Source organism: Sus scrofa, chromosome 17 (genome assembly GCF_000003025.6).
Source record: "Sus scrofa isolate TJ Tabasco breed Duroc chromosome 17, Sscrofa11.1, whole genome shotgun sequence".
Classification (NCBI taxonomy): Eukaryota; Metazoa; Chordata; class Mammalia; order Artiodactyla; family Suidae; genus Sus; species Sus scrofa.
The window spans coordinates 57,579,242-57,604,138 of NC_010459.5; the positions used below are offsets into that span (position 1 = coordinate 57,579,242).

At 56.2% G+C, this 24,897-nt stretch overlaps 1 protein-coding gene across 5 annotated transcripts in view; it reads right to left on the reverse strand.

Annotated features, from left to right (window-relative positions):
* Nucleotides 1-24,897, reverse strand: part of BMP7 (bone morphogenetic protein 7) — a 108,747-nt gene that overhangs the window by 11,472 nt on the left and 72,378 nt on the right. For 2 of the 5 annotated variants that reach the window (XM_021077320.1, XM_021077319.1), the window contains exons 4-7: nucleotides 19,085-19,282; nucleotides 13,756-13,832; nucleotides 12,075-12,185; nucleotides 4,849-4,936 (exon numbers count right to left, since the gene is read on the reverse strand). In XM_021077320.1, the coding sequence (XP_020932979.1) occupies nucleotides 4,850-4,936; nucleotides 12,075-12,185; nucleotides 13,756-13,832; nucleotides 19,085-19,282 (473 nt within the window). In that variant the 3' untranslated portion in view covers nucleotide 4,849. Of the gene's footprint in view, nucleotides 1-4,597; nucleotides 4,937-5,716; nucleotides 7,731-12,074; nucleotides 12,186-13,755; nucleotides 13,833-19,084; nucleotides 19,283-24,897 lie in introns of those variants that run through there. The other 3 variants (XM_005673045.3, XM_005673044.3, NM_001105290.1) reach the window with 3 other exon arrangements.

Consider the following 24,897-nt stretch of genomic DNA (forward strand, 5'->3'; position numbering starts at 1 on the left):
CTTTAGGGAGAATTTTGGACCATTCCCACTGTGGTACAACAGGATCGGCAGCGTTTGGGGACTGGGATGCGGGTTCGATCCCTGGCCTGGCAGAGTGGGTTAAGGATCTGGCGTTGTCACAGCTGAGGCTTAGGTCTCGACTGTGGTTTGGATCTGACCCTGACCCGGGAACTCCACATGCTGCAGGGCAGTCAAAAAAGGAAAGGAAGGAAGGAAGGAAGGAAGGGGAAAGAAAGAGAGGAAGGAAGGAAGAAAATTTGGGGACTATGGGTAACGATTCAGGGCACGTGAGGGTCACACCTCAAACTGTTCAGCTCCTTTGGTGGGGTGGGGGGGTTCTTTTTGGAAAGACCCCTCTATTCGGCTGTAGCCACTAGCTTTTGGTTGTGCATCGGCCACGTGCCTGGTACTTTCTATGTACATAGTGTTTCTAACACTTCTCCAGCCAGGGGTGTGTAGCACAGACTGGGTTTTGTGCGAGGCAGAATTCTAAGACAGGCCCCAGGATTTCTGCCCGATGTGTAATTATCACTTGCAAAAGCGAAGGGATTTTAGAGTTCCCTGGTAGCCTCGCAGTTGAAGATCTGGCGTTATCACTGCTGTGGTCCGAGTCTGATCCCTAGTGCAGGAATTCCCACATGCCATCGGTGTAGGGAAAAAAGGGGTGAAGGGATTGTGCAAGTATAATCGAGACCCCGAATCAATTGACTTTGAGTTCATCAAAGGCAGATCATCCTGGGTCGGTCTTATCTAGTAGGGTGAGTCCTTAAAAGAGTCAGGCCAGTTCCTCCTGCTGGCTTTGAAGAATGAGGCTGCTGTGTTGTGAGATGGCCACATGGGAAGGACTTGATGAGGGCTGCTGGGAGCGGAGAATGACGGGTGGCTGACAACCAGCAGGAGAGTGGGAACCTCAGTCCTACAACTGCATGGAACTGAACCTGGCCCGAAACCTCAGTGGACTTGCGGGAGAACCCCAGCTGCAGGTGAAGATGCAGCCGCGGATGCCTCGATTGTGGCCTCGTGAGATCCTGAGCAAAGAACCCAGCTACCACGTGCCTAAACTTCCGATCCACAGAAGGCATAATGAATGGCTGATGACTGAAGCCACTGGGTTGGTAATTCTTACGCAGCAATAGAAAGGTAATACATATGGCTAGCTGTTCATCTTTAGTATCCACGAATTTTTCACAGTAATGGGATCCTGATTGCTGATTTTTGACTGTGTAGCTTGTCAGCCAGCATAAAAGCCCATGACTCCTAGTTTTTCCTGTGGTTAGGTGTGACTCTGCGACTATATTTTTGCTAATGAGCGGTGACTGGATATTTTGTCTGCTCTCTGGGATGGCTGTTTAAAGGGAGCGCGCGGCCTAGAGTAGAGATATGATGGCTGGTGCTCCAGCAGCCATACTGAACCGCAAAGGGAATTGTGACGAGGGAAGCCATGTGTTAGGATGACATGGCAGAAAGACAGGAAGAGACTACATTCTGAACGGCACAGTGGAGCTGCCATCTTGACCTTGGATGACTGGCCTTCAGACTTCTTTTAAATGAGCTAAAATAAACTTCTATCTTGTTTAAGCCACTGTTCTTCTGCTGTGTAGTTAACATACAGCTGATTCTCACCCTAAATAACCGCGGTGAGCACCACACCATCTCCCAAGAGAAGAACCGGTGCCCAGAGATGGCAGGAAGTACACAGGGTGCCCCAGCTAACTAAGTGAGCTGGGCTTGAGCTGGAGCTGATCCTGGGCCCCTCTGCCCAGCACGCGCTCCTTCTGGGGCGTGAGAATTCACCTCACGAATATTTGCGAGACGGCAGCATGGGTCTTTTCCTGGGGAAGTGGCTGAGCGTGCTCTCAGCTGCCTCCACGTGTGACCTTGACCGGACACCACTTCCCATCCCAAACACCAGATGGAGGGGTGCCAGCGCTCACCCCACCTCTGGCCTCTGCAGAGGAGGCCACAGGAAAGACTCCACTGGGGCCGGAAAGACTAAAATGCCACCTCCTCCTTGAAGGCCTCCCGCACTCCCTGGCCCATCCCTTAGCTCTTGCTTCTTAAGACGTCCCCTCCCGCTCTCAGAGCTTTCCTACGACGCCACAGCAATGTCCTCCTGCAGCCCCCAAAGCTGTCTAGTCCCCCCCCCGTGGCCGCCTCGCTGACCTCATTCCTGCCCGACTCGCTCTGCTCAGGCCACACGGGTGGGCCTCCTGCTTGCTGATCGTCCAACCTGCCCAGCAAGCCTCAGGTCAGGGCCTTTGCACCTGCCAATCCTTCAGACCAAAAACCTCTTCCCTATGGTGACCCTGTCGCCTTCCCTTCAGTCCTTCTCTGACCACTCTCTCCAAGAGCTTGGCCTCTGTCACCACCCTCGCCCCCACCCCCGTTTCTTCCTAATGCTCATCATTCCTCTAAATGGCTGCACAGAATGACTCACCCTCAGAGCCGGCTTGCCCATCAGGCACAGGAGACACTGTGCCCGGGGCCCATGGTACTTTTAGGAACCCACAAAAACATTTTAACATCTTGTTTTGCTTTTTAGAGCCACACCTGCAGCATATGGAGGGTTCCCAGGCCAGGGGTGGAATAGGAGCTGCAGCCGCCGGCCTACACAGCAATGGCAGCTCCCAGCCGCATCTGCGACCTACACCGCACCTCGCAGCAATGCCAGATGGTTAACCCACTGAGTGAGGCCAGGGATCGAACCCGCATCCTCATGGATACTAGTCTGGTGCGAAACCTGCTGAGCCACAATAGGAACTCCCTATTTCAACATCTTTTAAAATTAGTCGATAAGAAACCAAAGGATGCAGCCTGGTTTATGCACACCTTTGTACCGACGCAGTCCTAGAATAAGATCCGATTTCTTTGTACGGAGGAAGAGGCACACACAGCTGTGGTGCTGTGCCAGTCACCACTGGATTCCTGTGCTGCCGAGCACAGGTGCCCCTGATGCTCTGCCCTGCTCCTGCGTCTCCTGTGCCCACAGCCTGGCCCACAGGCTATGCAGTGAACCAGTGAGTGAGCGAATGAATGAATGAAGGCTTCTAGCCAAAGAGGAAGGCTGTGCTGTCTTCAGAGTCACCTTTGTTCCCATGAAGGGCACTGAGGTGTGGTCACCCCCAGCAGTGGCCACGCTTGCTTAGGTCAGCCCACTCCTCTGCGGCTGACCCAGCCTGGCGTTCCTGCATCTAGCCCAGTGGGCCCAGAGTGGCTCCAGCCCACATGGGGGAAGGGGCAGAACTGGTCAGGGTGTGGGGAGGTGCTGGGCTGGGCTCCCGCAACCCCCTTGTAGTCGTGGGACAGGGCGAGGAGCTGCTGGACTCAGACTTCAGCACAGAGGCAGCCGGGGGCACTGCGCGGACCTCGGAGGCTGCCTGGGATCCTCTCCTAGGTCCCCAAACTCGGAGGCAGGAGAGGGGGCAAGGCCTCAGGGGAGGGACCTGGGGGTTGAGTCATGGTCCCCCCCAAAGGTATGGCCTCGTTCTGGTCCCTAGGACCTGTGACTGTGACCTTATCGGGAAAAAGATCTCTGTGGGTGTAATTAGGGATCTCGGGGAGAGGAGGCCATCTGGGATTATCTGGGTGGACCCTAAGTCCACTGACAAGTGTTCTCAAGTGAGACGCACGAGGAAAGACAGAGAAAAGCGGAGAGGCCATGTGAAGGCAGCTGCAGGAACTGGAGTGGTGTGGCCATAAGCCAAGCAAGCCGGCAGCCACCAAAGGCTGGAGGAGACGTGAAAGGTTCGTCCCCGGAGCATCTGTAGGGCGTGTGCGCCCCCCACCCCACCCCCGACACAATGAGTTTGGACGTAGAGCCCCCAGAACTGCGAGCGTATGTGTCTGTGGCTTTACGTCACTAATTCGTGCTAGTGGCCCGTACACGTGGAAGTGTGCCAAGCGGATGGCCCCAGTGACCACCGCTAACCCCCCCCCATCTCCCAGGGCCATGCATACGGTCACCAGGCAACGGAGCAAAAATCGATGGCGCGGCAAGTGGGTGGGTGGTTGGGGGAGCTCAAGTTGGCATCGCCCCACAGACGGAGGCCCTCGGGCTGCTGGGAGGCAGGGGAGCCCCAGGCTCGAGCTCGCGGCCCCGGAGCTCGGCACGGATTCAGGGGCTGAAGAGGGAACTGGGGAGGGTTGCTTGGAGAGTCAGGGCTGGGGGCCAGCAATCCCCACATTTCACGAGCAGACCCAGGAGACTCCATGTTAGGTGAGCCCGGGGTCGAGCCTGGCTTGGGGCCCCAATTCCAGCGCCAGCAATTATAAGCTGCTGACTTTGGGTAAATGCCTTCACCTCTTGGCGCCCTCTCAGCACGGCCGGCGGCGACCTCGGGGCAAGTGTGGGAGTTACACCCCTGACACAGGTGCTCCTGAGCCAGGCTGGGGGGATGCTCAGAGCAGAGCGGAGGTGGGGGTGGGGCAAGGTGAAGGCCAAAGACGAGGCCACTGGTGGCGCTGCAGCCACAAACACACCTGCCCACGGGGACCAGTGGGGAAAGTGCCCCCGAGAGAAACAAAAGGCTTGTCCTCTTTCCCCTGGAATGTATGGCCTTCCTAGCCCAGTTTTCACTTTCCGACTCTGGACAGAGACACGGGTACAAATCAAGAGAGACCTGCAATTTGTAAAATGGCAGCTGACACTCACACCTTCCTGAGACAGACAATGGGGAGCAGTGGAGACTGCGGCCAACGATGGTGCTTTGGCTCCGGCTGGGAGCGTCTACGCAGGAACGGGGCCAGGCGTGGCCAGATCTGCCGATTGCTCAAGAGAAGCTGGAATTTGAGGGGTTTTTTTTCACCCCCATCTCCTGATTTTCAAAAACGTGTTGGCAACGAACTCACTTCAAAAAAATGCATAAACACCGTGCAGGAGGGGCAAGGCGCGTCTGCAGGCTGCATCTGGCCCTCTGGTTGGCGACTCGTCTCCAGCCTGGAAACAGAACAAGAGCTACATCACGCATCGGGACAGTGACAGCAGGGTTTGGAAATCACGGGGGCTGGAACTGGTTAGGAGCGGCTGCTTCATCTGAGGCAACGGGGGACGAGCCAGCAGCCTGGCCAAGTCATGGGCCCAGATCCTAACATCCGTCAGGTGACCTCAGTACGCACTTCAAAGCAGCAAGGGACCCAAGAAGCTGCTCCAGGCTGTGCGGCCGCGCACTGCTCTGCGCCCAGCGGGCCCCTGGCTGCCTTCGCCAGGCCGGCTGAGAGCCAGCTTCGGCTCAAGCTGGGAGCCAACGGCAGCCCCCAAACCGCTGAAATAATTTGCACCGGACACTGTCGGTTCTGGGGCTTGCGCTGCTTTCAAGTTTGGGGTGTTTACTCCCCCACTCCCACGACTATTTTTTTTCTTTCTTGTGCCTCTATTTTATTGGGATGACTAAATCTTTCAACTATGTTAGCAGTAAACACGGCTAATTTACCCCCTGCCTCTTTGAAACAGCTGCTGACAGCTGCACTGTAATTCAATCAAAGATCTTTGTAGTCGGGCCTACCAAATTTACATTTGCTGTTTGCTTCCACTTCTCCTGCCCGGAGCCCCACACAGCTGCACCAAATATTGACGAGCGCCCCTTGCCCCCCAGGGCCCGGATGATAAAGAGCGTGTTAACGGTGGAGGCCAAGGCAGAGTCTCGGCAGACCGAGACGACTCCAGGGTCCGGGCGTTGAGGGAAAAAAAAACAACACAGACACACACACAGGCCCCAAACCAGAACCAAATGTCTCCTTTTATTGCAAAGTCAAAACCCTTTTTATTTTGTCTATTTATACAGCATTTTCTCTGAGGCCTGCTCGATGCCACAGCTGAAGGTACATTGGTCTGACCGTTAATAAATAGTCTTAAATACGAAAATAAACAGGTCGAAGGGAGGCGAGCTCCCCCTCGTGAACGAGGGATCCGAGAGGGTCTCGAATGGGCTTCCGATGGACATAAATAATTTCTTTGTCTTGTAACAACTATTTACATGTTTCAATGTACAAATGACACTAGCCAGAGGTCGGCTGCGGTGGACAGGGTGAGAGAGCGTGCATCAGGACGGAAGCGCACCAACATCCCCAAAGTTGGCAACAGACAAGACGAAATATAACAAAAAGAGCAACTCTTTCCCCTTGATCAGGCAGCATAAAGGCTGCAGCCCAAGCTACTGAAGAAGAAAAAATAAAAGAAAATTCAACCCGGGGCCTGGGGTTTCTAGGGGCCAAGGTGATGAACATGGAGAAGCAGGTCCCCACTGGACCCAATCCCAGGGCCACTGGCCTCACCTGGGCAGCCCTGCTCTTTAGCACAGACAGCCCAGTCGTCTCCAAGGCCCGTGCTGCTGCTGGAGGCTGGGGCACGCCACTTAGGGGACGCACCAGCTAAGGCCAGGGAGGCTGGTGCCAAGAGCCGTGTCAGAAACGGCACCTTGGAGTCGGGACACTTGATCAGGCCGTCAATCTCAAGACAGCTTCGGAGTCCTGGGTTTGCGATCCACATCGGCACCTCCTGCACCCAGCAGACCTCCCACCGTGTCACTGGTCCCTTCCTTTGGGGCCCATTCTTTCACAGAGTCCTCCGAGAGGGGTCTGTGAATGAGCAGAGGTGACCACGGAGGCCCTCGTTGGAGCCCAGACCCCAGGACGCTGCCACCAATGACCACGGCAAGCGCCTCCGGGGTGAGGGACCGAGCCCCTGCCTCTCCAGCCCTGCCAAGAGCTAGGTTCCTTGGCGCCTCTTTACACAGGGCCATACGCTGGCCACAGCTCAGGGCGGAGCTCAAGTTCTGCCACTTCTCCCTGGCTTCCTACGGCAGCAGGGTTGGAAAGCTAGTGCCTAGCCTCTTCGGGTGCTTCCGACGCTTATCTGGATCTCTGCCACCACACACCCTGCTGAACCATGGAACCTCTTTTTCCTTCGAGGTCAACACACTCCCAACTCCAAGCAGAAAATTTCCCTCTCCCCTCCCGGGCCAATCCTGGATTCTGGGTGAGTCTCCATAAACAGTGAGCCTCGGCAGGCCTCAGAATGCAACCGGGATGGCGTGGAGAGGGGGCCTCCCTCCCTCCGCCGGCCGCAGCTTCTGTTTATGAAATCGGAATAAACCAAGAAATAGGGATAAATTGTTTAGGAAAATATATCTGTAACATCCTAACCATTTTCATTCATTCGTTTTATTGTGACATGTATTACAGGAGCCTCCGCATGAGTCTTCCTCTCGCACAGACACAAACGTGCCCACCCCCAGCCGCACCCTCTTCCTCCCACTGCCGGCGGCCTGGCTGACGGGCGCTCCTCATTACCCCTGGGACGAGTCGGTGCACGGCCGCGATTTCGCAGCCAGGGCTCGTGGCCGGGCGACTTTCCTTTAGCTACATGTCCTGCGGTTGGGTTTCGCCTGCAGCAACTTGTAGGATCTCGTCCGTAGGACGCCGCCGACGAACCACTGATCAAAAGCCACTCGCCTCCCAAATACCCTCACACGCCTGCACCGTTCAGGTTGGGGAGGGGGACAGACGGTCTGGCAAGGCAGCCGCCTTGGTCTGCGGGCTCCTCGCCACGGCGGTGGCCCTGGGTGGCCGGGCCTCGGGCAGGGCTAGTGGCAGCCGCAGGCCCGGACCACCATGTTCCTGTACTTCTTCAGGATGACGTTGGAGCTGTCGTCGAAGTAGAGGACGGAAATGGCGTTGAGCTGAGTCGGGGCGCAGCAAGGCTTGGGCACCGTCTCAGGGTTGATGAAGTGGACCTGGAACACACACCGAAACGTTGGTGGGCTGCGACCGGGCATCGCCTCGGCCTGGCCCCCGCGCGTCTGCTGGGACAAAAGCCACGGAGACAACACGTACCTGGCGCCCCCGGTTCTAAGCACCTGATGGATAACCAGCTCGGCTCCAGGCTTTATCCTTGGATCACACACAGGTGGGAGAACCCACGCACAGGGGTTTACGCAGCCGACAGCTAGCAAGCGGGTGGCCAGGTCCCGCTCTGTCTTGGGGCTGCCCTGTGCACTGTGGGAGGTCTGGCACCCTCGCTGGGCTGCACCCACTCAACGTCAGAGGCACTCGGACCCCGGCTCCCAACCCTGACAACTAAAACTGCCTCCAGACACTGTCAAACATCCCCCAGGAGGCAAAATCGCCCCAAGTCAAGAAGCACGGGGCTGGACCAGGGTTGGCCTACAGGCCGAGCCCTGCCCCGCCGCGTGTTTTTACGAATACAGTTTTATGGGCACACAGCCACACCCATTCATCACCACAGCATCTCCTGCTTCGGCATCGCAACAGCAGAGGCGGACAGCTCAACTGGGGCCGTTGACTCTCAAAGTCGAAAATATTTACTATCCGGCCCTTTTCAGAAAAAGGGTGCTGACCTCTGGGCCAGATCTGTCCTGCCCAAGAAAAACATCAAGCACATCACACAGGCCATTTAATGTGTTTTAGGAGCCACATTTTAAGAGATGGAAAAGAAAGAGGTGCAATTAATTTAAACAATCTATTCGATTGAGCCCCATATTTCAGAAATATTATCATTTCAACATATACTTAACCTCAGATATCACTAATGAGATATTTTATCTTTCTTTTTTGTTCTAAGTCTTCCAAACCCAGCTGCAAAACATCTTGGTTCCGACTGGCCACATGTCAAGTGCTCAAGAACCACACATTAAAAGTGGACAGCACTGGAGGGTGCAAGTCTAGACTACACGAGACGATTCTGCTTCTTGAGGAATAAAAATAAGAGGAAGAGAATTTCGGCAAACACTTGGGTGCACATCAGCAAGGAAGGAGAAGGTCCAGAAGCTAAGAATGAAGAAAGAGGAGTTCCCATCGTGGCTCAGTGGTTAACGAATCTGACTAGGAACCACGAGGTTGTGGGTTTGATCCCTGGCCTTGCTCAGTGGGTTAAGGATCCGGCATTGCCGGGAGCTTGGTGTGGGTTGCAGACGCAGCTCCTGTGGCTTGTATCCTGCGTTGCTGTGGCTGTGGCCTAGGCCGGTGGCTACAGCTCTGATTAGACCCCCTAGCCTGGGAACCTCCATATGCCACGGGTGTGGCCCTAGAAAAGACAAAAAATAAAAATAAATTAAAAAAAAAAAAAAGAATGGAGAAAGATGCCAGCCGGTTGCCCAGGTTTATTACTCCTTCTTGCTCAAGGGCTTCTGTGCACCTTCCGGAGGGTGAGGGTTGGAGGGAAACAAATTCAAATGCCGGCAGGGGCCACACGAGTGCCACTGATGACCACACTCAGTCAGGAGTCAGACAATAGGGGAGAGTGAGGAGTGGGGCAAACTAAAAGGAGACGGCCACTGCTGCCCACAGCCACCCAAGGCAGTGCCATCGGATGCGCCGAGGGTTCAGGACAGGCTGGCAGTTCAGCCCTGTTTTGTTTTTATGTGAAACTTCCAGGTTCCCAACACAGCGTGTGGACCGAGTGGAAACGCCACAGATGACCGCCTGCACTCCAGCCCCAGTCGGCGACCTCTCATGCCAGCCGGCACCCTTCTCAGATGGTTTTGGGGACAATTTCAAACCTTACAAGTCTAAACCTTCCCCCACATGCTCCGGCCTCGGATCATTTTACAGTAAACCCCAGATGTTAGCTCATTTCTTCTCTATTTCACTCGGATTCTCGGGAAGGCAAGGACTCAGATATGACCCTCGAGTTCCTGTCATGGCGCAGCAGAAACGAATCTGACTCGCATCTGTGAGGACGCAGGTTCAATCCCTGGCCTGGCTCAGTGGGTCAAGGATCCCGCATTGCCATGAGCTGTGGTGTAGGTCGCACACATGGCTTGGATCTGGCGTGGCTGTGGCTGTGGCGTAGGCCAGCAGCTGCAGCTCCGAGTGGACCCCCAGCCTGGGAATTTCCATATGCCACGAATGCAGTCCTAAAAAGCAAATAAATAAATAACCCGCATTTCAGAATCATCAAAGGATTCATTCTAACCCTAGAGCTCACGGGTGAAACGTGGATTGAGTGTGTGGTCACTGGGCCGTGGGGCTCTTGCTCGTGGACCATGAACGCAAGGCTCAGTGGAGGGTGCCGGGGTGCTCCTGGTGACCCGCGAGACACCCCCATCACCTCCGCTGGTCCTGGGACCAGGACGGAGCAGGGACGCTGGCACAGGGGACAGGAACAGGCTGGGGTGACTATTCTTGTCCAGCCTGACGACCGTCAATCCTGGAGAAGGTCTCAGAGTTTATTGTACTGGGAGGAGGCTCTGGCAAAGCGATGCTAACAAAGGGCAGAGCCTGGTCCAAAGAAAAGAAGTAGAGGAACTTTTTCCCTAAGAAGTAACACACATGGGGCAGGGACAAGGGAAGAGGGAGGCAGGTCACTAAATGAAAAGAAACACAGGAGTTCCCGTCGTGGTGCAGTGGTTAAAGAATCCGACTAGGAACCGTGAGGTTGCTGGTTTGATCCCTGGCCTCACTCAGTGGGTTAAGGATCTGGGGTTGCCGTGGGCTGCGGTGTAGGTCGCAGACATGGCTCGGACCTGGTGTTGCTGTGGCTGTGGCATAGGCCAGTGGCTACAGCTCTGCTTAGACCCCTAGCCTGGGAACCTCCATATGTCGCGGGAGCGGCCCTAGAAAAGGCAAAAAGACACACACACACACACACACACACAAAACCCCACCAAACAAACAAACAAACAAAACAAAATGAAACGCAGAGCTCCGGAGCAAAGAGACCTGCAGGATAGAGGGGGTGGCCTGGGTAGTGAGCTCTCTGTGCTTAGAAGTATTCATGCCGAGGAGGTTGACCAGTTGTCAGGAAAGGCCTAGAGAATGTTCACAGCAAGCAAGTATCTACCAAGCTCTCGGAAGCTCAGGTTCTAAGAACCAAGTCCCTAACCAATACCAGCATTGTTGTTGGTAAAGTGGTAAGAATAACAGGTCTTGAGTGTCGCTGGGCAGCTGTTAAGAGTATTGATCTCACCATCACGGAATCCCCCAAGGACCCAGTGAAGGCTCTCAGAGCCCCATGGTAGCCTCACCTCTGTCCCATCACCCCTCACCTCTGTCCCATCACCCCTCACCTCTGTCCCATCACCCCTCACCTCTATCCCATCACCCCTCACCTCTGTCCCATCACCCCTCACCTCTATCCCATCACCCCTCACCTCTGTCCCATGTCCCTCACCTCTTCCCATCATCCCTCACCTCTGTCCCATCACCCCTCACCTCTATCCCATGTCCCCTCACCTCTTCCCATCATCCCTCACGTCTGTCCCATCACCCCTCACCTCTGTCCCATCATCTCTCACCTCTGTCCCATGTCCCTCACCTCTGTCGCATCATCCCTCACCTCTGTCCCATCATCCCTCACCTCTGTCCCATGTCCCTCACCTCTTCCCATCATCCCTCATCTCTGTCTCATTGTCCTTCCATCTTCCTATCACTTCCCCTCCCTTTCCCTCAAGTTTCCTCATTTGCTTACTTGACCGTTTCCTCCCCTGGAAAATGAGGCTCTGAGGGCAGCGTCCTCATCGGTGCTGTTCCCTGTGTGCTTTTCCCTGCGGTGTCCCCAGTTCCCAGTGTGGGGTCTACATGCAGTGCTCAATAAACATCACTGAATGGCTGAGCCGTGAAGTTCAAGGCGAGGAGGCAAAGACAGGCGCTCTGGGAGGGAATGAGCTCTCAAGACTGCCCACCGAGGGGAAGCTCCGACGCTGGGGGACGGGGTGGGGGAAGCCTGTGGGCGTGGATGCCGACAGCCAGGAACAGCGGTACCCAGATGGAGCCGGGGCCAGGGCCACTTTGTCATGAGGCACAATGATCTCTGCCCAATACACCTTTAGGAGCCCATGAAAGCATTCTAATTTCTTTTAAAATTAGGAGAACTACATGAACTTTGGGGTTAAAGATCATGCATGAAGGTTATACAGGCACGTTATTAAATGCCATTTTTAATCTCATTTCATGGAGGAAAGGCCCACAAAAGCAAAAGTGCCCGGGGCTCCAGAGAGTCACCATGTGGCCATGGGCAGAGCTCTGCCGTGGGCCAGCTCACAGGAGCCCAGGGCAGGATCTGGAGGCCTCGCTCCCGCCAGCTGACCTCACCCCAGACGGCACCAGGCCTCACTCACCAGCGTCTGCACGATGGCATGGTTGGTGGCGTTCATGTACGAGTTGAGTGGGAAGGCGCACTCCCCCTCGCAGTAGTAGGCGGCATAGCCTTCGGGCGCGATGATCCAGTCCTGCGGGAGAGAGGGGAGGCCGTGGGGGGCGTGCTGAGGGGAGGGTGGGAGCGGCAGGGCTGAAACCCGCCTCCTGTGGGCCAGACTCCGAGGCCCCTGAGGTCAGAGGCACGGCCCACCTCCTCCCGGGCGGCTGGGGCTCCTGCAGAGGCAGGGGAAACAGGCAGCAGAGCCTTTCGTGGCCCCAGCAGACGGCAACATGAGGGGACGACCATGGGGCTGGGCTGAGCCCGGAATGGACGCTTGCTCTTCATTGGAAGCGGCACAGGACAGGGTGGCATCAACCTCACCCCTACAAAGTGGTAACACATGGGCGGTTTGCTTTAAACCAAACCTCTGGGCCTCACTTCACCCACCCGGGAGGCAGGTGACAGGGGTGCCTGGACCACACGTGCTGCTCGACAAAGGATGCATGTGGCGGGGTTCGCACAGAAACGTTCTGGCGAGAAGGACATCCTCAGTGACCCAAGGGCATCTGGGGGCTTTGTTCTGGCACTAGAACGTAAGCACGGCCTGGCACCCCTCAGACCATGGCTGTTGTCGTAGGAGTGCTGACAGAATCGCAGGAGAGCACCCAGCTGGCTGTGGGCACAAGCGCCCTGAGGGCAAATCTGGGACCTGAGCTACCAGCTTGCTGAGGGGACAACAAAACCAGGGCAGGTGCTCAGGCTCCATGAGGGCAGGTTCACTGCTACACCCAAGGCAGCATCTCCGGTGCCTAGAAAAGGGCCTGGAACCACATAGGCACCCATGAATAGTTGCAAGATCCTTTGACCTTCATGCTTTTTCTAGGATTCACCCCCCCATCCTTGCCCTGCTCCAGTCAAATGATTCCAGAGGGGGGGCTGTGGCCCTGTAACATGATCCCGCCCCTAAAACTGATGATTGGTTCAGGGACAAGCACCTGACCTGAGCTAGGCCAATCAGTGCCTTCCCTGGGAATCTTGGTTTTTTTTTTCCCCCTTTGGTCTTTTTAGGGCCACACCCACGGCTTATGAAAGTTCTCAGGCTAGGGGTCAAATTGGAGCTGCAGCTGCTGGCCTACACCACAGGCACAGCAACCTGGGATCCGAGACACGTCTGCGACCTACACCACAGCTCGTGACAATGGCTGGATCTTTTAACCCACTGAGCGAGGCCAGGGATCGAACCTGGTCCTCATGCCTACTGGTCAGGTTCATTACCACTGAGCCATGATGGGAACACCTTCCCTGGGAACCTGAATCACAGGAGGGGAAGGAGGGGTAGACAGGGCAGAGCAAGGGAGCCACGTCCGCGAGAAGCAGCCAGCGCAGAGTGGAAATGGGGTTCACGTGGAGAATGAGGTTCATAGCGCACAGCGTGTGGGTTTCTGGTTCTAGCTGCTCTTGGGTTTCACGAGGCAGCCCTAGAGCCGGACCCTAAATCCTCTCTCCTAATTAGGGCTCTTGACCGTGGAGTCTTGATGCTGGAGTCAGTCTCGATACCGACGTAGGTGAGAATCACGGCTCACTGCACATATGGAATGAAGCCCCCCTGCCGTGGGGAGGGGGCACGGGGGAGCCCACAGCCAGCTGCCACCTCCACTCACCTGCCAGCCCAGGTCCCGGAAGCTGACGTAGAGCTCATGCTTCTTACAGGCCTGCCGCTGGTCACTGCTGCTGTTCTCTGCTTTGACAAGGACGGGAGGAGCAGAAGAGCGGAAAAGAAAAGGAAACACACCCGCATTAAAGCCTCCTCTGTCCAAGGCAGTGGTGTGAACACCGTCAAACGCTGAAAGTGGGATGGTGGCTTTCCTGACAAAATAGCCGTTCAAGCACCTGCAGCCTCAATCCTCAGCAAACAGCCTCCGGGAGGGAGGCAGCAGTGCCCCAACCCTCTCACGCAGCCTTAGCTGCCAGCTCTCTCTGTTCTCTCTCGTTTGGAGGCTGACATCTGCCCAGCTTCCCCATGGGAGGGTCCATCTCTAACCAGAGCCCACCACGCTGGCTGCAAGAGCCCAATCAGGGGGACCGCTTCCCCTCAACCTCCCCCCACCGTGGGGCCAGCCCCCCACCCGAGGCTTAGCGCTCTGCCCGGGGCAAGAGGGGATGCAGACAGGGCCTGCGACAAAGCCCCAGCCACCAAGAAGGAATGAGAGGGCCAAAGTCAGATCCCACTGACCTTCCAGAAAAACCCAAAGAATGAAAATTATGCCCTGGGGTTTTCCAGAAGTATGAAAAGTTTGTAGGCATTTGAGGTTAGGAACTGAGTGCTTGTAAACATGCAGAAATCTGTTTCTCTCTCTGTCGCCCTGTGTCTATGTCTCTTTTCTATCGTTCTCCCCTCCACCGCACCTCCCCACCCCCGACTGTCGCCACTGCACAATCTTCCCTGAGCCCCAAAGCTAGGGGGATTCATCTTTCCTTAACCACAACTTGTCTCTCCTCCACCTAGAACTTCCCAGAGGCCTTCTATCACACTTAGAGCAATGTCTCAGCTCCTATCCTTGGCCTGCAAGGCCCCACATGGCCCTGGCTCCCAAACCATCAACCACCAAGCTCCAGTCCCGCCAGCCTTCTTTCCACACCATGAATGTGCTGCCAAGACGATCCTGACCTCAGGGCCTTTGCACCTGCTCTTTCCTCTGCTTGGAATGCTCCTTCTCAGAATCTTTGTATGTCTGGCTCCGACTTGATAGTCAAGCCTTGCTCAAACGTCACCTCTTCAAAAGGGCCCTGTGAAAGCATCGTTGGACTTCCAAGTCCAAGGCCACCAGGACTTGCGGAGTGAACACACACGTAAGGGAGGGCCCCACGCCTGAGCTTCTTCCACTGCCCTGGCCTCCTCACGGCCCAAGTGTCCCCAGAGGAAAGGAACACTCTGGGTGAGGGGCCCAAGAACTTCTCGCAGGACCTCGAGGAGAGCCCAGGAGATGAGTTGGGGCTGCCTGCTCACCAGACCTGCGCTCGGCTCCCCAGCCCAGCGGCTCTCTCTGATGGCCTGGCGGGTGGTCCTCCCAGGAGCCTGGGGTCATCATGGCAACCCCAGCCCTTGCCAATGATGAGTTTAGAGCCCAGTCCTGAGTTCAGGAGCTCACCTCCTGTCCCGAGGAGCACGGTGTCAGTTCAGGTAAAGGGCAAGTGGCCCAATCTAAGGACACAGGTGGAGGCACAGGTGGGGCCACTGGAAAAAGTCTCCTTGGGCCCAAGAAAGACCCACGGGAAGAGCTGGTCGTCTCCTCCTGGGAAGAGCTATGGCAACGGGAATCCAAAGCCTTGAGGTGAAGCCAGTGTGGATGGTGAGGCTGGGGTGGAAAGACGAACCCGCCCCCCCAACCCAACACCGCCTTCCCAATGCTCCAAGCCACTGGCCCTGGGCTTCCGTCACCTGCAGCCAGCCATCCCAGTGGGTCCCACCTATGACGGTCACCCCAGTGAGGGAGTGGAAGTGAGCTTGGGTGCAGGTGTAGACTCTAGAAGTGTAGGCCCTGAGATCCCGAGTAGGGCTGGGTGCGCAGCACACCATCCGTTCATTCATTCACTGATGCAAGTCCTTCCTGAGTGTCTGTGAGTTTACAGATGCTGTTTTAGGCACTGGAGCTAAAAGTGTGAACAAAACAAACCCCTGCCATCGAGGGGCTTAGTTTCCAGCGAGAGAGGCAGATGATAACCGAACGAGTACACAGATTACGTTCCGTCTGCCTGGGCAGCGCGGGGACTAAGGGAGGCCAGGAGGCCAGGAAGGGCGTGTGGGTGCTGCTCCGGGATGGGCGCTAACCTGGGCCCGCTGAGGAAGTGAAGTCTGTGTAAGAAGCAAAGGAAACGAGAGGAGGACCAGGGGGGAACCCAGGAGGGGAGAGTCCAGCAGGAGGTCGGGGTTGGCTGGGTGGGAGGGCTAGGTAGGACCAGGACAGGAGAGGTGGCTGGTAGAGGGATGGGTGGCTGGGCCCTGGAGCCTTCCAGGCACGAGGAGGCGGAGCTGGGGTCAGCGGCTGGCAGTGCGGAGGGGGCAGGGAGGATGGAGCCGTGATGGGGAGTCCTGCGTCCCCCTTTCCCACCTGGGGACCTAGCCTGAGGGCTGTGAGAGAGAAAACCAGCTCTGGGGAGCAGGGCTGCTGGAGGGCTGGGTGGTTGTTGGCATGCAAAGGTCAAGGCCAAGGTCAAGGGAACCATCAGAGAAGAGCCTGAGCCACCTCCTGGGCCATTCACTGCACCATCTGGGAGGCACAGACACTGAGCGGAATCCATCACTGTGAGACCACACCTGTGGCCCCAGGTAGCAACGTCAACCCCTCAGGCCTTCTCCCCCTCCTTCCCTGGGACATAGCACGAGGCAGCCTGAACAGGACACAGCTCTGAGCACATTAGTTTGGGCTACGGGTGTAGCAAAGAAGCTGCATGTCGAGTGCCAACATTACTCTGAAGCTATGTGAGGGCTGAGTGAGAAGAAAGCGCCATGATTGCTTAGTAATGTCTGCCACGAGCAGAGGAAGGGCGAGTTGGTGGCCTGAGTGCCACCTTGCCCAACCCTTTCTTAAAACGAAGCAATGATATTTGGCTTGACGTCAAAACCCAAGGCCCAGCAGACCAAGGCCCAGAGCAGCTCATGAAGCTAGTTGTTGGCATGTCACTATCGGGGGCAGGGGACTGGCCCTGCCATCAGGGGCCCCAGACACCTGTCTCCTCTAGGTCTCCTTGGAACGTGGCTGCTCTGGGAGGGAGTAGTGGGAACCCCTAATTCACTCTGACTTCTTCGTAGCAGAGAGATGAGAAAAGAGAAGGAAAGATGCTCAGGAAGCAGGCGCCCAGCTGCCCTGTCCCTCGGGCCCTGCCCCCTCCGCCCTTGCAGCAGCGGGCGGGCAAGCAGGAGCCGACAGGCCGCTTCCTACACCTCCGCAAGCCTGGCCTGCACAGCTAACAAGTCAGAACTGGTGCTGGGACTCGGCTCCACCCGCATGGGTCATCTGGCGAGATGGCTAGTGACCAGGGAGTTGGGGCCAAACGTGGGTGGGGTGAAGGAAGTGGAACCCAGTTTCTCAATCCCCAAACCGCGCCGTCTGAAGAGCAGTCCGAGGCCTCTGGGGGGCGGGGGCGGCCTGCAGGCACGCTGGCGTGTCCCCCGGCACCAGGGGCGCCGACTTGTGTGGCCCGGCAGCGGGACTCCCAGCCCAGCACTTGAAACGGGGTGGGCGTGTGTGCACAGCCACACTCACTCAGGGATTGGGGTTTACGAAGCCTGCAGAGCGGTCCAGGCACTAAACTTCCCGGGGAACTTCAAGCAGGGCCAAGAAGTGGAAATCCAGAGAAGGAGGCAGACCTCAAGCCAGGCCGAACAGCTGCCACGTGCGGTGGTGAGAGCCCTGGCCCGGGGGTGATGTAAGTGGCGATTGAGGGGGGTTTGGTGGGACGTGGTGGGGGGACTGGGTGTCCAACGCTAAGATTCTGAGACCAGGTCCCCCCACTTCCTTAACCCAACAGACCCTGAGAACAGGAGTCTTTGCAGGGATGAAGTTTGCCAGCCCTTCCTACTGATTGATGAGGAAAAGCCTCTAAGGACTCCCCACACGACCCTCCCTGAGCGCCCCGCCCTGCTGCTCCCCCCTCACCCCGTGCTCAGAGCAGCCAGAACAAGCTTCTTATCAACCCCGCCCCGCATCACAGCTTGAAACGCTGCAAAGCCTTCCAAATTTGATTTGGATGAAATTCAAAACTCAGGATGCGGCTCCGAGAGAGGACACTTGGCCCTGCTCACTCCCCAGCCCCACCCTCCCCACGCGTCCCAGCCACATGGCCTCTCCCCCTGCCCCCACCCAAGCTGCCACGAAACCTCCCTCCCCAGGCCTCACACCTGCAGGCCCCACTGCCTGGAGCGCTGGTCTCCAGCCCACCCAGCCTGGCCTCGTGGCACCAGCTGGCCCTCAAGCTCTCTGCCGGGAGGTCTTCACTGACCCACCCCCTAAAGAGTCCTCGTCACCGTCTCCTGACTCCCCGGCCTGCTGGTGTGGCTGTGAGTGGCGGCCACTTGCCCCTCCAGCCCGTGGCTGGGCTTTCACTGTCAAACCCCCTCCCCCAAGTGGCCAGCATAGAGGAGGCTCCCAATACAGATGAAGGGATCCGGTTGGTTTTTAATTTGGGGGAATCACAGGTCCCCTTTGAGTTGCCTAAAAAAGAGTGGATGCACCTGCCAGAAAAGAATTTGTACAAAATCTCTGCCCACAAACTCTGGAGCCATTGCAGACCAGCCAGCAGCAGCCAGCAGGGAGCCCTGCTCTTAAAAGCGACACCAGCCACAGAATCATACTTTTTCTCCCCCTGGAAAAGGAAAAATGAACGGAAGTGTCAAAATTGGCCAGGTGAGGCGAAGAAGCCGTGGACAATATAAGGTGACTCTGAGGGTGGGGCTGTTCTGCCATCTCCCCGCCCCCCTTCTCACCTCCCCACCCCAGGCCTCTTCCGGCTCAATGAACCCAGAGCCAGGAAGCCTTCGCAAAAAACCCTCCCGCCCATATTCAGCCAATTGTTGAGACCTGCCAGGAGTTTCAAGTGATTTTTCCTTGAAGAAATAAAATGAAAGCTACAGCAAAGCCCCGAATTTCCCCCTCGCCCCTCCCCGGGCAGCCTCATGCCCACGGGTCAGTGGCTGGCGTGGAGTCTTTCCTCCCACGCATATTTTCAGTTTTCCCTCATTTACTGTTTTGTCTGTTTAGAAATTTGCAGGATTGGGGTCTTGCTAGACTCGTGTTTTGCCACTTGCATTCGAAATGAATTTATGGCACCGTTTCTACGGTGAAGCTGGTGCACTCCGTGCAGGAAGGGACTTGGGGGTCGTGCCTCCGGCTGCACTGGGTCCAGAACCATCTGTTGAGCACAGGCGTGGATTTCGAGTCATGCCTTGGCCGGGGTCCCGCGGGCGGGCCCGACCCTCCCGCCCGGGCATACCTGCGACGTTGGCCACCCGCAGGGCTTCCTGGTTCTTGGGCGTCTTGGAGCGGTTCTGGCTGCGCTGCTTGCCACCCGTGGAGCGGGTGCTGCGGAGGTGGACTTCGGTGGCCTTGAAGAAGGCCACCATGAAGGGCTGCTTGTTCTGGGGCCCTTGCCGCCCAATCAGGCCCGCCAACTTGGGGTTGATGCTCTGCCCTAGACGGGAAGCAGTCAAAGGCACAGGAGAGGCAGTTAGTGGGGACGCAAGCCTCACAGTTCACCCACGCCCTCACCACTCGTCCATCACAAGTGTCCCGACGCCAGAAGGTTTTAGGAGCTTGGAACACAGCGGGTACCACAGAGAGGAAACTCCCTGGGCCCTGGGTGTGCATGCTGGTGGGGAAGGTGGGCAGCAAACACACGGGGCAGACAGACCAGGTGACACCTGTGCTTGCAGACAGGGGAGGGGTGGGACTCGAGTTTGCAGGACAGGCTGCTGTTCCACTCACTTCTCATTGGCCACATCAGGTCATGTGATCTACCTAAGCCCAAGGGGTGGGGGCAGTCCTGCTTGGTGCCAAGGAGGGTGGGAACAGGCAGCCCTAGGGACTGCTGCCTTCTGCACGGAGGGGCCATCTGAGCAGAGAGCCGGGTGGCAGGGAGGGAGGGAGCCCCTGGATGTCAGGGGAGAGGGCGCTCCAGGCAGAGGGCACCACAAAAGCTGGAGATGGAAGTGGGGTTGTTCCAGGAGTAGTGGGGAGACTGACTGCACGCTCGGGGAGAGACTGAGGGTGAGAAGAGGGGTGGGGACAGTGGGGGGGCCCAAACAACGCAGGGTCCTGTGGACCTTGGCTGGTTCTCTGCCTCCACTGTTTCCTGGATTGAACAGTGTCCCCCAGGTTCATGGCCACCCAGAATCTCAGGATGTGTGACCTTATCTGAAAGGAGCATCTTTGCAATTAGTTAAAGTCTCACTGGATTAGGGTGGGTCCTATTGCAATGACTGTGTCCTTAGAAAAAGGTCTCACAGGAGTTCCCGTCGTGGCGCAGTGGTTAACGAATCCGACTAGGAACCATGAGGTTGCGGGTTCGGTCCCTGCCCTTGCTCAGTGGGTTAACGATCCGGCGTTGCCGTGAGCTGTGGTGTAGGTTGCAGACGCGGCTCGGATCCCGCGTTGCTGTGGCTCTGGCGTAGGTCGGTGGCTACAGCTCCGATTCAACCCCTAGCCTGGGAATCTCCATATGCCGTGGGAGCGGCCCAAGAAATAGCAACAACAACAACAACAACAAAGACAAAAGACAAAAAAAAAAAAAGAAAAAAAAAAGAAAAAGGTCTCACACACACACACACACACACACACACACGCGCGCGCAACTGGTGTGTGTCTGGTCACAAGGAGAGCAGGGACACCCTGGTTTGAGATCTCCAGCCTCCTGACTGGGAAAGAATAAAGTTCTGCCATCATAGGCCCCAGAACACACTCAGCCTCTGCAGGAAGTGGAACCACAGGCAGTCAGCTAAGGAGCAGGCAACTTGCTTGTTTGTGAAAGACACCCAGGCCCCCCCTGGAGCCTGGACTGCAGGGGTCAAAGACAGAAATGGGACAGTCCAGGGAGAGGTGACGGGGCATGGACTCCGGGCAGTGGGGGCAGAGGTGGCCATAAATGGTTCGATTCTCGATGGTTCTTTTGTGTGTGTGTGTGTGTGTGTGTGTGTGTGTGTGTGTGTGTGTATCTTTAAGGCTGCCCCAGAGGCATATGGAGGTTCCCAGGCCAGGGGTCAAATTGGAGCTGAAGCCGCTGGTCTACACCACAGCCATGGCAACGGGGGATCTGAGCTGTGTCTACGACCTACACCACAGCTCACAGCAATGTCGGATCCTCCAGCCACTGAACGAGGCCAGGGATCAAACCTGAGTCCTCAGGGATAGGAGTCGGGTTCGTTACCACTGAGCCACGACAGGAACTCCTCGATGGTTCATTTTTAAGTCCACTTTTAGAATGTATTTTATTTCCAATGCCTTGTTTTGAAGTAATTACAGATTCACAGGACGTTACGAAAAAAGGCATATGCAGGAAGGTCCCTTGTACCCTTGGGGAGGTGGGGAAACCAAGGCAGAGTTGGGGTGGGGAGGAGAACTGGTGGGGGAGAGGCAGGGGACGAAACACAGCGGGAACGAGAGGCTCCTGTCTGAAATTCCCATCTGACGACAGAGGGAAGTGGGCAGGAGGGCAGCGGGCCTGGCTCCTGATCCGGGGGGACACACAGACTTGGAGGCAGACCTGTTCTGGGCCAGGACCTGCCTTCCCGGGCTCAGGTCCCGCTTCTGCCACTCAACACACCAATGCTTCTCCCAGCAAAGCTTTGCACAAAGCTTTGCCCAGTAAACACCAGCTAAGGGCAGTGGTCCACGCCGGCATGGAGACGGGATGCGCTGATCTGGGGAGGGCATGTAGCTGGGCAAGCACCGAGAGGTCTGGGAATGAGGCTGGCGGGGAAGGATGTGGGAAGAGCTTGAAGAGGAGGAAGGGGACGCCCAGAGTTACAGGGCCCTGGAGATGGGGCAGGGGGGCGGTTAGGCAGACGAAGCAGTCACCGCGCCCCCTGCTCTGCCGGTGGGTGGAGCGCGATGGGGGCTGAGAACAGGCTACTGTCTCCCGTAACGATGAGCCACTAGCCAATATATACCGCATACCATGTCTGCTGGGCACAAGTATTCTAAAGAAAGATAAAGCAGAAGGACAAAGGACGCCCATCTCACTCATGACAAGACAGCTCAGAGAGACTGAATAACCTGCCCAAGGACACCCAGCTTGGAAGTTGCATCCGAACCCATGTCAGGCTGCATAACCACAAGACTGGTGCCTGCACCTTGTGTGGGAGGGTCAGAGGGCAGTGACAGCACTGCTTCCGGAGGCCCCGGGCTCATCTGCATCTGAAACCCACTTCACCCTGTGTCCCAAAACCCAGCCCCACAGGGACCAGGTTGGCAGCATGGGTTTGCTTTGCTTGTTCGACAACAAATGCTGCGAAGGACGAGCTCCCTCCCACCACTGCTTCCCCTTGTCCCCGTTCACGTTGGCTTCCGCCGCATTCTTGAGCAGGGTTTCCTCGAGTTCACTCATCTATAATTTGAACAACGATTCTATAAAAGAAACCATTAAAGCCAAGCCCCAAGGAATTGTGTCCCCCCTGGAAAGCTTTTAGGGCAAAATAAAAATGCCTCCCTGAAAACATGATGCTGTTCCAGACCCAGTAAATCCAAGCACTGCGAGCCATCACTGTGCCTCGGAGGGAGGGCGTCTGGCTGGCTCTGGCCCATGTCAGGACGGCCAAGGTGGGGACCCACGGCTGCAGCTGAGAAAGGGGCAGATGGACAGAGGGCGTGGAAGAGGGTCTCCCAGGGCTTCAAACCCACATCTGCCGCTGGTCAGCCTGTGTGGGCTGAGAGAGGTGGAGCTGCGGGCTTGCGCCTCCATTTCCTCACCTGCAAAATGGGATGATGCCATTTGTCTCACAGTACCTCCCTTTCTTGGTGCCCGACCCAATTTTATTTAGGCAGCTGTGCCTTAAACTGACTGCAGCCTGAACACAGGGGTGGAGCCTGTGATCTAATACTCGGCAACAATCCTCCAGCTACAATGATTGGTTCAGGGATGGGTACATGACCCCATTTAGCCAATAAATGGAGGAGAGGTATCCTGGAAGCTTCCAAGTCTGGGGTCCAGAGCAACCCTCTCTATCCCTGGACAGGACTAAGGGAGGAGGGATGGAGAGAGAGCGTCAGAAACTGCCACCACCTGGCAACCATGAGTGGACCACACTTCCAAATGGGGCTGACCTGGAAGCAGAGAGACAGACAGACATGCAATCTTTAGTGATGTCATGGAGCTGCTGGATCAAACCAGTCCTGAAGCTTGATTCTCACCCCGACCACCAAAAGGAATAAACCTCTGATTGTTTAGTCTGAGTTGCCATCTCAGGGTTGTTCTTGCCCCTTTTTTAGAGGCTTGAGAACTAGAGAACATGGTGGCCAGCCGTCATGGGCCTGGAATAGGGCAGGCACTCAGAGGGCAAGAATGGATTAACCCCCTTCTATCACCAAGTATGAGAAATGATCAAGGCTTTCAAGGTCAACGCCGAATGTCGCAACAAGAGACGTTCACCTTCAACAACAAACAAGGATATGGAAATCGACAATGAAATATCACTTCACCCCCACTACGATGGCTAAAACAGACACAGACAATACACAAGTATTGGTGAGGATGTGGAGAGAGCAGAACCCTCATGCACGGCTGATGCGGTTATAAAAGTGGGGCAGATACTTTGGAAAACAGTTTGGCAACTCCTCCAAAGAGTTAAACACAGAGTGTTCATGTGACCCAGCAACTCCACCCCAGGCATAGACCCAGGAGAGCTAAAAACATAGGTTCACAAGTGTTCACAGCAGCATTATTCATAATAGCCAGGACGTGGAAACAACCCAAATGTCCGTTAGCCAATAAAAGGATAAACACAACGTGGTACCTGGGCACAAATGGACTATTACGCTCCGTAAAAAGAAATGAAGGACGGATCCATGTGACAACATGGGTGAACTTCGAAAACAGGCTGTGTGAAAGGAACCAGTCGCAAGACATCACGTACTGTATGACTCCATTCACATGAAATGTCCAGAGTAGGTAAATTCACAGAGACAGAAAGTAGACTAGTGGCTGCCAGGGACCGGGGACCGGGCAGGGGGCGGGGAGGGAGGGAGACCAGCGCTAGTGGACACCGAATTTCTTTGGGGGCGGGGAAGTGTTCTGGAATTAGACAGCGGGTGGCTGCACAACAGGGCGAGGTAGTAAAAACCACTAGCTCGTGAAGATCATGTTACGTGAATCATAGCTTTTTTTTTTTTTTTTTGGTCTTTTTAGGGCCATACCTGTGGCATATGGAAGTCCCCAGGCTAGGGGTCCGATAGAAGCTGCAGCTGTTGGCCTACACCACAGTCACAGCAACACGGGATCTGAGCTGTGTCTGCCTCCTACACCACAGCCCAGGGCAACTCTGGATCCGCAACCCATGGAGCGAGGCCAGGGATTGAACCCACGTCCTCATGGATACTAGTCGGGTTCATTACCACTGAGTCACAATGGGAACTCTGTGATTTATATCTTAATTTCCCTTAAGTACAATTAAATAAAAACAGAGGCAGGGATGACCCATCAGCTGAACCCTGGGGGACAGTGTTTGCTAATACATAGTATGGACGCCTATTATAGTGTCTGGCACTCGTGGGCTCTTAATGACCACTTAGTAAATGAATGAATACTCCCCCCACCCCAGCCAACAGCAGACAGGGTGCTCATGGCCCACTCACCCCTCCCCAGGGACCCGCAAGGAAGCCAGTGATGTCACTTTTCAAAGAGGAACAAGGCTCCCGGGATGAAGGCCTTGCCGTGGGTCAGTGGTGAGGCCAAAATGGGTCAGAAGCCAAAGGCCGCATTCTCAGCTGTGATCCCACGGCATCTTGGAGCTGCAAACACCCCCAGCCTCTCTCCTGGGCTGCCCCATGTGCTAAGCCAGGGGTCAAGCCCCCCCCCCAACATGGGGTGGGGGCTGCACGTGAGCCCAGAGGTCCCCTTGACCCAGGACCACATCTCAAACAGCCACCCAGGGCTGTGGAGGAGGCACTTTCTGCCCAGGCTGGACGTCACCTTCCTGGTAGTTAGTCCTTAAACATCAAAGATGTGGCCACGGTCACTTGGAAGAATCTGGGAAAACGGACTCTGAACTGGGTCCCCTCCCCGCCCCCGGGCTTCTTGGGGTGGTAAGGTTACGC